This window comes from Schistosoma mansoni, chromosome W (assembly GCF_000237925.1).
Source record: "Schistosoma mansoni strain Puerto Rico chromosome W, complete genome".
NCBI classification, from domain to species: Eukaryota; Metazoa; Platyhelminthes; class Trematoda; order Strigeidida; family Schistosomatidae; genus Schistosoma; species Schistosoma mansoni.
The window spans coordinates 626171-639435 of record NC_031502.1 but is presented as its reverse complement, the minus strand read 5'-3'; the positions used below and the strand labels follow the sequence as shown (position 1 = coordinate 639435).

At 38.6% G+C, this 13265-nt stretch overlaps 1 protein-coding gene and 1 non-coding gene across 2 annotated transcripts; both read left to right on the top strand.

The window, feature by feature from the left end:
• Nucleotides 1-6106: 6106 nt before the first annotated feature.
• On the top strand, nucleotides 6107-9325 carry Smp_021550 (putative dna repair protein xp-C / rad4; the record flags this gene model as incomplete). The annotated part of the gene is made up of 3 exons (XM_018799867.1): nucleotides 6107-6208; nucleotides 6299-7999; nucleotides 9041-9325. 3 exons carry the CDS (start codon nucleotides 6107-6109, stop codon nucleotides 9323-9325), a joined length of 2088 nt encoding a protein of 695 aa, XP_018653737.1.
• Nucleotides 9326-12641: 3316 nt separating this feature from the next.
• Nucleotides 12642-12708, top strand: Smp_tRNA_00944_Gln_TTG.1.1. Its single transcript has one exon. It is a non-coding gene (tRNA).
• Nucleotides 12709-13265: the final 557 nt, after the last annotated feature.

Here is a 13265-nt window from a genome sequence, read left to right as displayed (position 1 = left end):
GCGTCGTGAGGAAAATTCGAGGGGCTGCCAACTACCGGAGATATTCTGTTGCATAACGGCTCCTATGGCGAAATCCGATGCATCAACCGCTATACTAAGCGTGGCTGATGGGTCAGGATGCACGAGAAGTGTGGCTTGAGCTAGGGCCGTTTTGATATCTGAAAATGCAGTACGTGCGGCGTCGTTCCATTCCAGTTTGCGTGGATTACCGCGAAGTAAATCGGTTAACGGTCGTAACTGTTCTGCCGCGTGCGAAATGAAGCGTCGGTAGAAGTTGACCAAACCGAGAAATGCCTTCAGTTCCTTGAGTGTGGACGGTACAGTGTACTCCATCATAGTACGTACTTTATCCTCACAAGGTAGAATACCCTCATGCTTAATAACATGACCTAAGAATTTCATTTCCTTCTTCCCGAGTTCACACTTATCGGGGTTGACTATTATTCCATTATCCGAAAGGCGCTGGAATAGTAGCGTCAGGTGTTGATAATGTTCATCTACGTTTGATGATGCGATTAGCAGGTCATCAATATAGACGTGAACAAAATCTAGGTCTCGTACAATGCTATCGATAAACCTTTGGAAAGTTTGAGCAGCATTCCGTAATCCAAATGGCATTCGTAGGAACTCAAATAAACCGAAAGGAGTCGTGATAGCAGTTTTCTCTATATCTTCAAGAGCGACTGGGATCTGGTGATATGCTCGTACCAGATCGATCTTGGAAAAAATTGTCGAGCCCTTGAGTGATGCCGTGATGTCATGTATGTGGGGGATGGGATAGCTATCGAAACGTGTAGCTGTGTTTAACGCTCGGTAGTCTCCGCATGGTCTCCAACTAACCCCATCCTTCTTTCGAACCATGTGGAGAGGTGAGGCCCAAGGACTGTGAGAAGGACGAATAATACCAGTAGCTAGTAAATTGTCAAACTCACGTTTAGCGAAAGCTAATTTGTCCGGTGCCAGTCGGCGAGGTCTTGCCGTGACTGGTGGTCCGCGGGTGACTATGTGGTGTACCACACGATTGGTCACCGATGGAGTCTCCTCGAGAGGTTTAGTTAATTTGGGGAATTTCTGAAATAAAACGTGGAATAAATCGTCACGCGAATGAAATACACCTGTGATTCGGTACGCGTTTGTGTGGGCTTTAGAGCCCATAAAGTTGCTGTTCGACGAAGTATCAATTAGCTGCAGCCTACGTGAATCGACTAGCAATTCATAGTGCTGTAGGAAATCGATACCGAGTATAGCTGTGGGAACATCGGCAATGATGAACGTCCACAGATACTGTCGTCGGTTGCTCAGGTTGACCTTAAGTTGTCGTGTACCATAGGTGGGAATGACTGAGCCATTCTCAGTGCGTAGTCGAAGCATAGTGGCTTGAGACTTACTATTGCCGATAGGTACGACAGAAACTTGGGCACCCGTATCCACAAGGTACCTAGCGTTGGTGCGATAATCGTGCACGTAAAATAAACGGCCAGCCTGAGGTGAAGTGCCGGCGAGTACGGCCGCATTTACTCGCCGGCTGAGAAGTTTCCCGCCTTGTATGAGCAGGGAGCTCGACAATGACGGGCACCGGCTCCGAAAGCACGGTGAAACCAGCACCAACCTGGACTCGCTTCCGAAACCGCCTTCTGGCGTGGCTTGGAAGATGCCCGCTTGGGGCGAGTCGTTACGGCTTTTCGAGATTGTGACCTGGGTCGGGGGACGTAGGGGGCTGGCACATTTACGCGGTCTCGGAAACTGAGACGAGTATGGATACATCTGTCCCTATCCCCATGAGCCGGAGGTCGTCTAGCATCGAGATCAACGTTAGAACGGGAAAAACTAGCAACTAAATGGTCGCCTTTGGTGTTAACTCGTGCCAGAATCTTATCTGCTATGAGGGCCACCTTGTTGAGCGGGGTGTCCTCGAGCAGAGCCGTAAGGGTTGACTGGATACTGACTGGTAAGGCTTCGAACCACAACTCTTTGACTATCTCAGAGTCAGCTGTCATGTTTCCTGCAAGGGATTGCAGGCGCGTGAGGTGGTGGCTCGGCTTAGCATCACCCATAGGGTGACGTGCTAAAAGTGTCCTCAATCTTTCCTCTCTTGATGGGAGGAAATGTCGAAGGATGGCATCCTTAAGACGGTCATAAACGTTTGGAACGTTGGGATTGAGGACAACCTCACGGACAGCGGTTAGGTGATCCCCGGGCAATGATTCCAAAGCGTAGGCGTACTTCTGCCTTTGATTGGTTATGCGGCGGATCTCAAATTGAGATTCCAGTGCCGCGAACCAGACTTCTGGATCATGAGGGATGAAAGGAACCGGTCGAAAACTGATAACCTGTATCTCGGAGTCTATCATATTTATGTTATTCTTGTCGTTATCTACCATATTAAGTTGCCAAAATATTATATATTGAAAAATATCAATACGAATATATGCAACAGATGTGGATAGATAAATAGACTCACCGGATTGATCTGGTTTGGAGAATTGGCCAAGTTTGACTTGTGCTCGATGGATTGGGTTACCAGCTGTATTGCGTGTTCCAACAACGGCTCACCAGTTGTAGTGGATGTCGAGTCGTGGACGGACTATGATCACCACTACTATTCGATTACGCGTACAAATATGACTTGGTTCCCTTGATAGCCCGTAAACCAGAAGGCTTTACTAGTCCAGATCAAGTATATTTATTGGCGATCTCGTGGTATCGAAATAATACCGAGACGTGCCAAAGAGTACAAGCGAACAAGCAGTGCGTGAGCAAGCTCGAACCAAACCAGGCGGTATATGGAACAAGAAGTGAAACGGATACAGTTAAACAAATACAGTAAAACAATCTCTGGTACAATTGGTTACAATAATAATAATTGTTTCTATTATTCCAATCGTGTTCTTATCGAGACTGGCCGGTCACTACAGATCCTTGGATTAGCAATTGGCCAAACCTCTGTAATGATACGGTCCGTGACTAGTAGAAAAACTTCAAAGTTAACGAATAACTATTTTGAATAATATTCGTTAGATGGAAGTGGCCATATTATTGTTAAGAGTGCTTTAATCTTATTAATTGTTTTTCATTTATCAATTGTTATTAGCTGTATTTTGTATTGTATTTTTGGTACAATATGGGATTCTCAACATAATGTATTTCAACAAGTTTCTCATTTCTTATTTCTTGATCGATCCTGACAATAAGTATTGTATGATTGCCACTTAGATGTTAGCAGTCCAGGAACCGACATCTGAATAATGTGCATTCTTTTCGATGTATATAGCCAGTAACCATAATGTCTCTGATTATGCTCTTTCCTAATTTGTACAGAGAAAGGTCTTGAACTTGTCACAAAGGCAGCTGAACAGGTCGTACAATTGATTGAGATAATGATCTGTTGAAACAAACGAATGACAGATAACTTGTTGAAATATCTAGATGTCGGGGACAGACAGCCCAGATATTCAAACACATCAGATGAATCTGTTAAGAACAACTTTCCGAGGTGGCCGTATTTAAAGAATATGTCTTTGAAAATATTTATTAACAAATTTCTACTGCTAATTGGTTGTGATGTGCCAGAAGGGAACTGGGTGATAGATCAAAGCTTAGTTAGGATGAAACATTATTGTGGAGTTAATGCCTTGTTGCAATACGTAAAATTTAGCCGAACAGCTTCTCTGAGGCTTCATATTTTCAATGAAAACTGTATAGTTTGAGATCAAACAGATGATAGCCAATTACGAAATAAATTTCTGAAATTCATAACCCGCCAATTTGGGCGTTTGCGCTACTTTCCTTACTGTTAGGGTATGTAAGGCGTGTTTCTTCTGCACTTTGTTCTTCGAAAACTGCCTAATGTTCGATAAACTACAACTCCATAAATGGTGACTCATTTCTCCACACCACGGCATTTTCGCGTGTATCGCTTTTCGAACTATTTTTGAGTTGTTTTGGATTCTCGGGATCAGATATAGAATCATATGACTTGGGAAAGACGAGAATGCTCTTATCTACCTGTTAAGTCGCGTTGATTTCAATTTGTTACTGGGTATTGTTTAACGGGTTCTTAAGTATGGGTCTCAGACTGCAGTTTGATCATATGGTCTACATTTTCAATCACTTCGCTCATAATTGCTTGATTAAATATTTATGTTTATATTATATACGTTTTTAATGAGGTCAGCAAATTATAGGTCCTATAATGTGTCATCAAATGCGAGGATTAAGCAATCTGAAAGAAGTGCATAGCTAATGAGTGAACGTTTTTGGTGAATTTTGGACGCAATCCAAACTAACGGACTTCCTTAATTTAATTACAATTATTTCTAGCGATGAAAAATTGTAAACGTCGACATGGTTGCAAATTCTACAGTTGAATTTTCAGTCTGATTTGATGTCCTAGAAATCATGTTAGTTTTCTGTTATTAATTAATCCGGTAGTCTTAAAGTATTCCTTAGTAAGTGTTTATGAGTTGTAACTCGATATCTAGGACAATCTTTAGGGATTTTCATCCATCGTAAGCCTAAGTTACATAGCAAATTTAACGGCGAATCTGTGGTTTGTGGACGAATCAATGGGATTTAAGATAACAAGCTTTGGATTTTGGCGCGAAGTTCATTCATCCATATGGGTAATTAGTACTTTGACATAACAACTGATGTCAGTTCGTGATGAAAACGCTGACTAATTCCAAAGCATGGCGTATAACTCTGAATCCTAACACTAATTCTTCATCAATTTACAACCATCTTTTGATCCTAGTAAGTGGATGAATGTTCACAAGGTCACCTCAGCATCTCTCAAAGGTTGTCCATTAATTATAGTCTGACTAATCTAACCAATAATCATGTACCGCTGCCAATACGGACTCGGGGAAAAATACTGTCAGAACTTACCACTTTCTACTTCAAATTAGCTACTACAATTGCTTGTTAACCCCATTCGTTTGTCCATAAACCCTGTCTATCAAATCACCAAAAAATGTTGAGCCCACATAACTCTCCATCTTTCCGTTGCTTGAAGCAGTGTATTGAGTAGCTTCGAAGCCTAAATTTTGGTTGAAATCCGCATAGATCAGGTACGATCTAAATGAAACAACCTCTGAAAGTCAATTAGTCAGAAATACTAATCTAGCGGAGTTGTATATTTGTGAAATATAACACAAATGGAACCAATTAGTGACAGAACATTTTAAACAGACAATAATTAAACTAAGTGTTTACTCCACAAATCCCCTTCTGATTATAATCATATGCTCACTAGTGACTGACTTCAAGATACATGTCCTGGAGTTCTAGTGGGAAGCAGTGACCAGTGGAGTTCAACCACGTGTGTTGTGAGATAACAACTCACTGAAGGCATTTGGTGAATGGTCGCTCATAATTCGTGGATCGGTTGAAGTTAGACATTAACACCGTTGGATGCCGGCTCAGTGGTCTATCGGTTAAGGGCTCTGGCTCGAGACTGGTAGGTCCTGGGTTCGAATCTCGTGAGTGCGGGATCGTGGATGCGCACTGCTGAGGAGTCCCATAATAGGACGAAACGGCCTTAAGGCAGTGCTTCCAGGTTTTCGATGGTGGTCTAGCTTCAATTGACTCATGATTTCAACTTTGAAAAATACTGAAATCTCCACAAATCCCCTTCTGAATATCATATATACCTATTGCTCTAAGCTGCATAGAAAAATATGAACATTTTGGTATAGACTTTTGTGATAGGAAACCAGTAGTTAAAAATCCAGCATAGTTGTGCAGATGATTTTCTTTTTTCCACTCTTAAATATGGAACTTCTCATCTCTATCCGTTTAGTTATTTGCTTTGACTATGTGTCCTTGTTTATCCAGAATACATTTTCCAAAAAAGTCTGCCTGCGGATTTGCAAAGTATGTTAGTTTTAATCTATGTGTTTCTTTGTTGACTTATCTGTCTGCAGTCTTTTTTCATCTTGGGCATTTTTTTTCTGTATTTAAGTAACAGCCGCGTGAGATAAAAGTAAAAATTTTAACTATCGTAACTAAACAGAGATGGATAGTGGCTCACTAATCCTTATTTTCTAAGCCCTAAAGTTCGTCTTGAATATTACGTTTTTGTAGATATACGGACATGTAATTAAGCATGGGCCGGAAAAGTGCTTCTCTGCCTTGTACACCAAGGCGTTCTACTCGACAGGTTAGGTCAACTTATGAAGTCCAAACGGCTCCTGAAAATAAGAAGTCGGTCAATCCAACTAAAAAGAGATGTCAGTTGACCACAACCGAGAAAAGTCCCTCCAGTAACAAAGATGAACATCTATCTGTTTTGAATAAGCATACAAAAAGACGTAGTAAACGAATTAGTTCATCAGTAGGAACACAAAAGTCAAGTCTTAAAGAAACATTGGGCTTGGAGAAAGAAAGTGAATTGTTCGGAGACGATAAAAAGTTATTGACAGATAGCCACTTTCAAGATGAGTTTAGTGACAGCGATTCAAGTGATTTTGTATCCCAGTGCTCAAGTGTCGAAAGACCTAAAAACAAGAAAAAAGGCAATTTGCGCTTGTTTTCACAATTCAAACCTAAGAATGTGGCTAAAAAATTAATTAAACCATCGAAAAACGTTAATGTAGTTGAAAATCTTCAAAGTGTTGTAGATAATGATTCAGACGATGAAACAGAATGGGTTGAAGTTAATGATGAACTAACTAATGAAGTAGATTTCATGCATAACCTTTTAAATTCCAGTTCAAATACTGTACCTTGCGAAGATGGAGAAAAGAAACCTGCATCACTAACTGTAGCCATCCCTTTTGATAGTCTCGCTAAAAAACGTTCGAAACAAGATCCAAAACTTCTCGAGTTACTTGCACTAAAGCGTAAACTAAAAGAACACTACACATTGATGCATTCAGTTCATGTGTTATGTTTTCTCGCTCATAGTCGTGTGGTAAATCGAACTTGTGACAGTTCCTTATGCCGTGCGTTAGGTATTTCACTTTTGGCTAATACAAACGCAGTGTACAATCAAAAAACAAAACAGTTTGCCAGATTACCATTATGGTCAATTGAACATGTAGAAGCATGTCTTGTTTCATTGTTGTCATATCAAGGAATACAAATATGTACTGAAAAGAATTCATGCGGGGATTATGAATACCAACTTGTTCATCGTCTGTTAGAGTCCAAATCAACTGAAGGTGATTGTCTCATACTACTTGTTGCAGCCCTTCGTTCGCTTGGATTCGATGTACGAATAATCCTTGGTCTTAATCCAATACCTTTATCACCTAGTGAATCAGCGACTAAAATCCTTACGTCTACAACTAAAGAAACTAAAAGTCCCAATAAAGGAAAACATAATCGAAAAATCATTTCTTCAGATGAAGAAAGCATATTTGATACCGATTTCGATCACCATTGTGATGATGAGAATTCAAAATCCAGCATTACTCTATTTGCTGAATTATTTCTACCGAAATTGAATCGTTGGGTGTGTATTGATCCATCATCGCCTACAGGTGTTGTGGATAAAGTGAATTTCAAACATGGATCTTTATATGTTGTCGGTGCTTGTTCTGTACGATCAACTAGTCTTGAGTTAGTATCTTATGTTGGTAGAAATCCAGTTGACTTGTCTCCTCGTTATGTTCAGGATTGGTGTGTTTCTGCTCGTACTCATCGCATTCCTGCTGAGAAATGGAGTAGTTTTCTTGATATACAAAGTAGATTTTTTGATAAAGATGCTGCTGAATATGATGCTTTAGTTTCTAAGTCGGATACACTCCCAACTTTCCAACGAGATAGTAAAGATAAAGATTCTATTCAAGAAAAGCTTTTATCTGAACCTCTACCCAAACGCATGCAAGACTTTAAGAATCATCCATTGTACGTTCTCCAACGCCATTTACTTAAATTTCAAGTTATTTATCCACCTGATTCAATCCCTTTGGGATATTTTCGTAATGAACCGGTTTATTCTCGTGATTGTCTTCATCTTTGTCATACCAGAGAATCATGGTTAAAAGAGGCTATGGTATGTTCACAACCCTATTGTTTTCAAAAAAACATTCCTAGATGTTCTCGTAAAAGTTTTCATTCCGCGAATCCATATTCTATCCTTAATCTTTCCTATTACCATTAACACTTACTATCTTATAATACCCTAGAATCTCTGTACTGATGTAATGTGGCAACTTAAGCCAATGCACTTGCCAGATTCTACGTTCCGAATAACTATGACTAAAGAAGAATATTGATGGGAAAAGTTTGCGAAATATGATAGGAAATCACCTCATCCCAAACTGTCTTACTTCTTAAATACTTGATGGTTAACTGTGGAATTCTAACTCATTGATCATATACCAGCTTGTGTACTAAGCTTCTAGCCAAGCCTATGGACATTTCTTTGCTGGTAAAACTGAACTAAATTAGGCTGGATGTGATCTCAACACCTTACGATCCAAACTCGCTTGGTTATATCAGAGTGATTATCTCACAGAACTCACCCAAAAGCCAACGGGTTACATAAGGATATCAACCTTGGTACAATTTCAATTTAACAAACCCATAGTTGTGGTTACATTTACTTCGTTTTTTAGTCATCAATATATATACTTACATCTATATGGGCGTCTAGTCATCAGTAATATATGTCAGTCCATCATTTGCCTTAACAGGTTATGCTAAACTAGAGCAGGACTAAGCTCGTTGAAACCCACTTTTTGAAAGACCATGATATTAACACTAACCTAAGAATTGTGTTAGTATATAACAGTTTTCTAGTTATAACGATAGTGAGAAACTATCTGGAAACCATGTACCTCAGCTACTGTCTCGTATAACTACCTAGTTACTGTTCTGTTACTTTACATTTAAACCCTCTTCAATCGTAAGAATCTTCTATTTGAATTCTCAGCTGTTTTGAGTTCTGGTCCCGTTTTCCAAAACTTTTTTAAGCACACTTCATTGTCGAGATGTTATACAAAAGATTTCAAAGACTAATAAGTATTTATTCATGGATAACCAGTGTCAGATATGATTGCTTTATTTTCCCTTTTTGTATTTCCATTCTCAGACTGTTCGTCTTCATGAAAAACCTGCAAAAGTTGTTAAAGCTCGTTTATCAATGAAACGTAAGTTGTTACAAGGTTCTGATTCTACACCTCCAACTGTTGAAATATTCGGTCCATGGCAAGTGGAACCGTATGCACCACCGAAAGCTGAAAATGGTATTGTCCCACGTAATGCACATGGAAATGTTGACTTGTTTAAACCTTGCATGCTCCCCATAGGCTGTGCACACTTATGTCTTTCTGGTATGTCCTATATGGTTCTCTTTTTTTTATCATGTTTGATTTAATTTCGAAAGTAGTACGGAATAATTAATCTACATTGTGTAGGCTCTTTTAAACGTATCCAGATTGCATTATGTTGTGATTTTCGCCCCCAAATGCCCTGGTACGGCCGAGAGTGGGGAGAGTCCACTCTCCCTCTCCAAATGCTCTCACATCGCCACGCGTATATAGCCTCTGCCAGCGAAGTCCTACTCACTGCCTTCTCGTGGCGGGGGTGTTGTTCACGAAAGTGAGAGAACGAAAAGCGAGTGTCCGGCGCATTAACCGGGTTGGTGGACACGGCGAGCCCACCTAGGGGAGTTGGAAAACTTTGATTCTAAACCAATGGTGCACACGGGCTCCAGTATCCCGAGGAAACGAATGGTGTATAAATCAATCGTTGGTCACCGGCAACCATGGGAATGCATCGCCTCACGATGCTCCACTGCCTTGTGGATCAGACGTTTAGGTGAAAGGCTCCGGGTGTGGCTCCCTAAGAAAACCACCTGCTTTGGTTTGGGAACCCGGGCAGTATCACAGCCCTCACACAAATCGAATGAGATTTGTGCGACGCATGTGTATCTGGTTCCCCTTTGTACCAATATTTATGTGTTCAAATAAATAAATAAAATAAATGTTGTGATTCATTTTATTTTAAAAAGTGATTGCTTATGATAAAAAAGTGTTCGATACAACAGAACACTAAAAAATGCACCACAAGATGTATGAAATAACACTAATAATAGATATATTTTGTTTTTGTATCCTGATGAATAGAAAAATTGTATTTCTAACGTTTTGTGACTTAGTGTAAGCCACTTCTTCAGAGTAAATAAATAACCTACATTAAATTAACACAAGTACCATAACAAAAAATATATTTTCATAGTCGAAAGCGTGAGTCAATTGTGAAGCTAGACCACCATGGAAAACCTGGATGCACTGGACGGCCGTTTCGTTTTATTGTGGGACTCCTCAACAGTGAGCATCCAAGTTTTCAATTTATATGTACATGTTATTTATGAGAAATCTGAGCAAAAATTAATTCAGATTTGTAGTCCATAGCAGGAAAATTAAATACAGTGATGTACTAGAATGTGACACATAAGTCGAATTACTCTTGTAAAAAAGGGAGGATAGTCATGTATTTATCTTAAACTTGGTACATTAATTTGGATTTATAACTGTAGAACCTGATGCGAACTTATTGTGAAGAATATTCTTCGTCCATATATCTGAGTTTTTAATAATGAAGTATCACTCAATATAAGACATAATTTCATTAGAAATATAACTAAGGTTTGATTAGTTAGGAATATAACACAAAAGATCACTTTTGACTTCCATTTTGAGCCATGCTTAATAGCATCTCTGGCACGTTTGTATACTTAGTTGGTTATTTCCAAATCCAACTCCATCACAGTAAACTAGACTACTTCTCTTATCTTTCTCTCCTCTACCTCATAACTTAAGTGGGGAGTACAAGCTTGTATAGAAGCTGTTTCTGGTAAAAACCTTCCAGAAGGATGAAATAACATTCAAGTTTATTCAGTTATATACCCATTAATTAAATGATTATTAACTATCAAAATTTATTAAACTAAGTAACCAGCACAAAATACAATTGAAATACATTGAAAGTCAATGAGTGCAAATCTCCTCTAATTAATATGCGAATTTCGAGATTAATTTACTTTTGTACTATATATTTGGTGATTTCACATCCGAAATCGTATGGTCGTTAAGACATAAATGAAGAAGCTTTGACGAACCGATATATATCATTCTATATATCTATCTCTCATTCCACGTTGTCATCCCACAAACCAATCATCTCTAGTTTTTTCCCGCTCACCTTCAGTGTCAGTCAGTAATGTGGGGGATTGAAACTGCTGGAGTAGTATTCTTAAGCCGTCGGTGCTGGGGTTTATAATACTTATAAACTTATCACCAGCATTACTTACGGTGTATTGCTACCGCATGGGACTAACCGTCTCAAGAACTCATTGAGGATCATCCGTTTAGAGAGTCCATTCCCCGCAAACTAGGAGCAGAATTCCTCACACCGATTATTTATGCATCTAGTCTCTTAAACTCAGACTGACGTTCCAACAGCTGCAAAGAAGGTTCAATAATCAGTTAAAGCTGTATGTGTGGTTTCTGTTGGAAACTTTTGTTACAAGTTCTACGAAGTATATGGTTCCTACATGAACATCCTATTTAACTCATAACACTTGTCTAATATAATTCTATCTTCGATTATTGTTCAAATGTTATCTAACTTAACTGAAAATTATTTTGTTGTTAAAAAATGTATCATCTGTATATTTTAACATTAGGTATACAGTATATTGCTAGAAAACTTGGAATTGATTGTGCAGAAGCTGTTGTTGGTTGGACATTTCATGGTAGTGGTTGGGCTCATCCAAATATAAAAGGTTATGTTGTTTGTAAAGAGTCTGTACCAGTTCTTATTGATGCATGGCGTACAGAACAAATGAATGCAGCAAAATTAGAGCATGAAGAACGAATAGAACGTGTGCTAAAAAACTGGAAACGATTAGTTCGTGGACTTTTCATATGGCATCGAGTTAAAGCACAATTCGCTTTAGCTCCGTTGCATAATAAACAGACTACTGTTGAGAAATACGAAAAAAACAAAACAGTAAAACATAAAGAAGTGACTAGCAAAAAAGCTATTCCATTGTATCTTAAAGAAGAGGAAGAGAAAACTCTTGAATCTTCAATCTCTTTAGATATTCCAGCTAAAAATGTTGAAACTGACAAAGGATGGATACGTTTAGGTACAGCTGATAAAGCTCACTTATTACCTAAATTATTGCCAATCGCTGAATCATGCACTCCAAAACGTTGTAATCCACCTAGAAAAAAGCGTAATGCAATTAAATATGAAGAATCTTCAAGTGAAGCATCAGATACAGAGATACCAAGCTCAAAATATGATTCAGCAGATGAATTTGTAGAAAAATGTGATTCTAGTGAATAGGTATGTCTCAGACTTTATTTCTTATAAAAATTTCAAATATATCCTTAGTTATCAGATTTATGTACTTGAATTTCATTGGTGAATAAAAGTCAACATGAAACTCTCATATTCAAATCTTCATTCAGTAATGCACTCAGAAACTACTGGCAGATATAACCAAACAAGTATAGATTTGTACAGTCGGTTGTATGATATAAGTATTACGAGTTGAGATTTTAATGATTTGTAAAGGGAATTTTTGTTTGTTGAAATAAAGTGAAAGAATAAATTCATTTAGTATTGTTTGTTTGAATCTTCCCATCGATGTGTTAGGACTGCAACTGGCTATCAGGACTCAGTGGCCGAGTGGATAACGCAATAGTGTTTGAAGCGAAAGGTACTGGGTTCGAGTCCCAGAGTGAACATCAACTCAGATGCAGGTGCATCCAGCTGACGAGTCCCAAATAAGACGAAGCGCGCGTCAAACTGGATTCCACTGCTCTCCATTATCCATCTTTGCTTAAAATAAAAGAATACTGTCCAACAGGACTATACAATAATATACACATTGTGGCTGAGTGATAGCTGCTCAGGAGACTAAATTATTTGCATAAGTCTACGAGTAATTTTAAAGTTAGAAAAATGAGTTTTCTATGTTATAGGCAATTGGAATAACTTATTTTATACGTTTCTTCCCAATTAGGATCTGATTTTTAGTTTTATTTTATAAATAAACCATACCACATGTGTGGAAGTGATAATAATCATTGATGCCTAGCTAAATTGCAACAGAATTTTATTTAAAAACATTGCATTTGTCGGCCTGATTCTTTACCAACAGTATTATAAGATCGAAATGCTAATCTGTCGTTAATCTCATTTTAATCACTCAATAAAGTATCCCAAACTTCACTGTTAGACATTAACAAAAACACTATCTTACTTTGGTGTTTTGTCATGAAACTTTCATCATCCTTCTG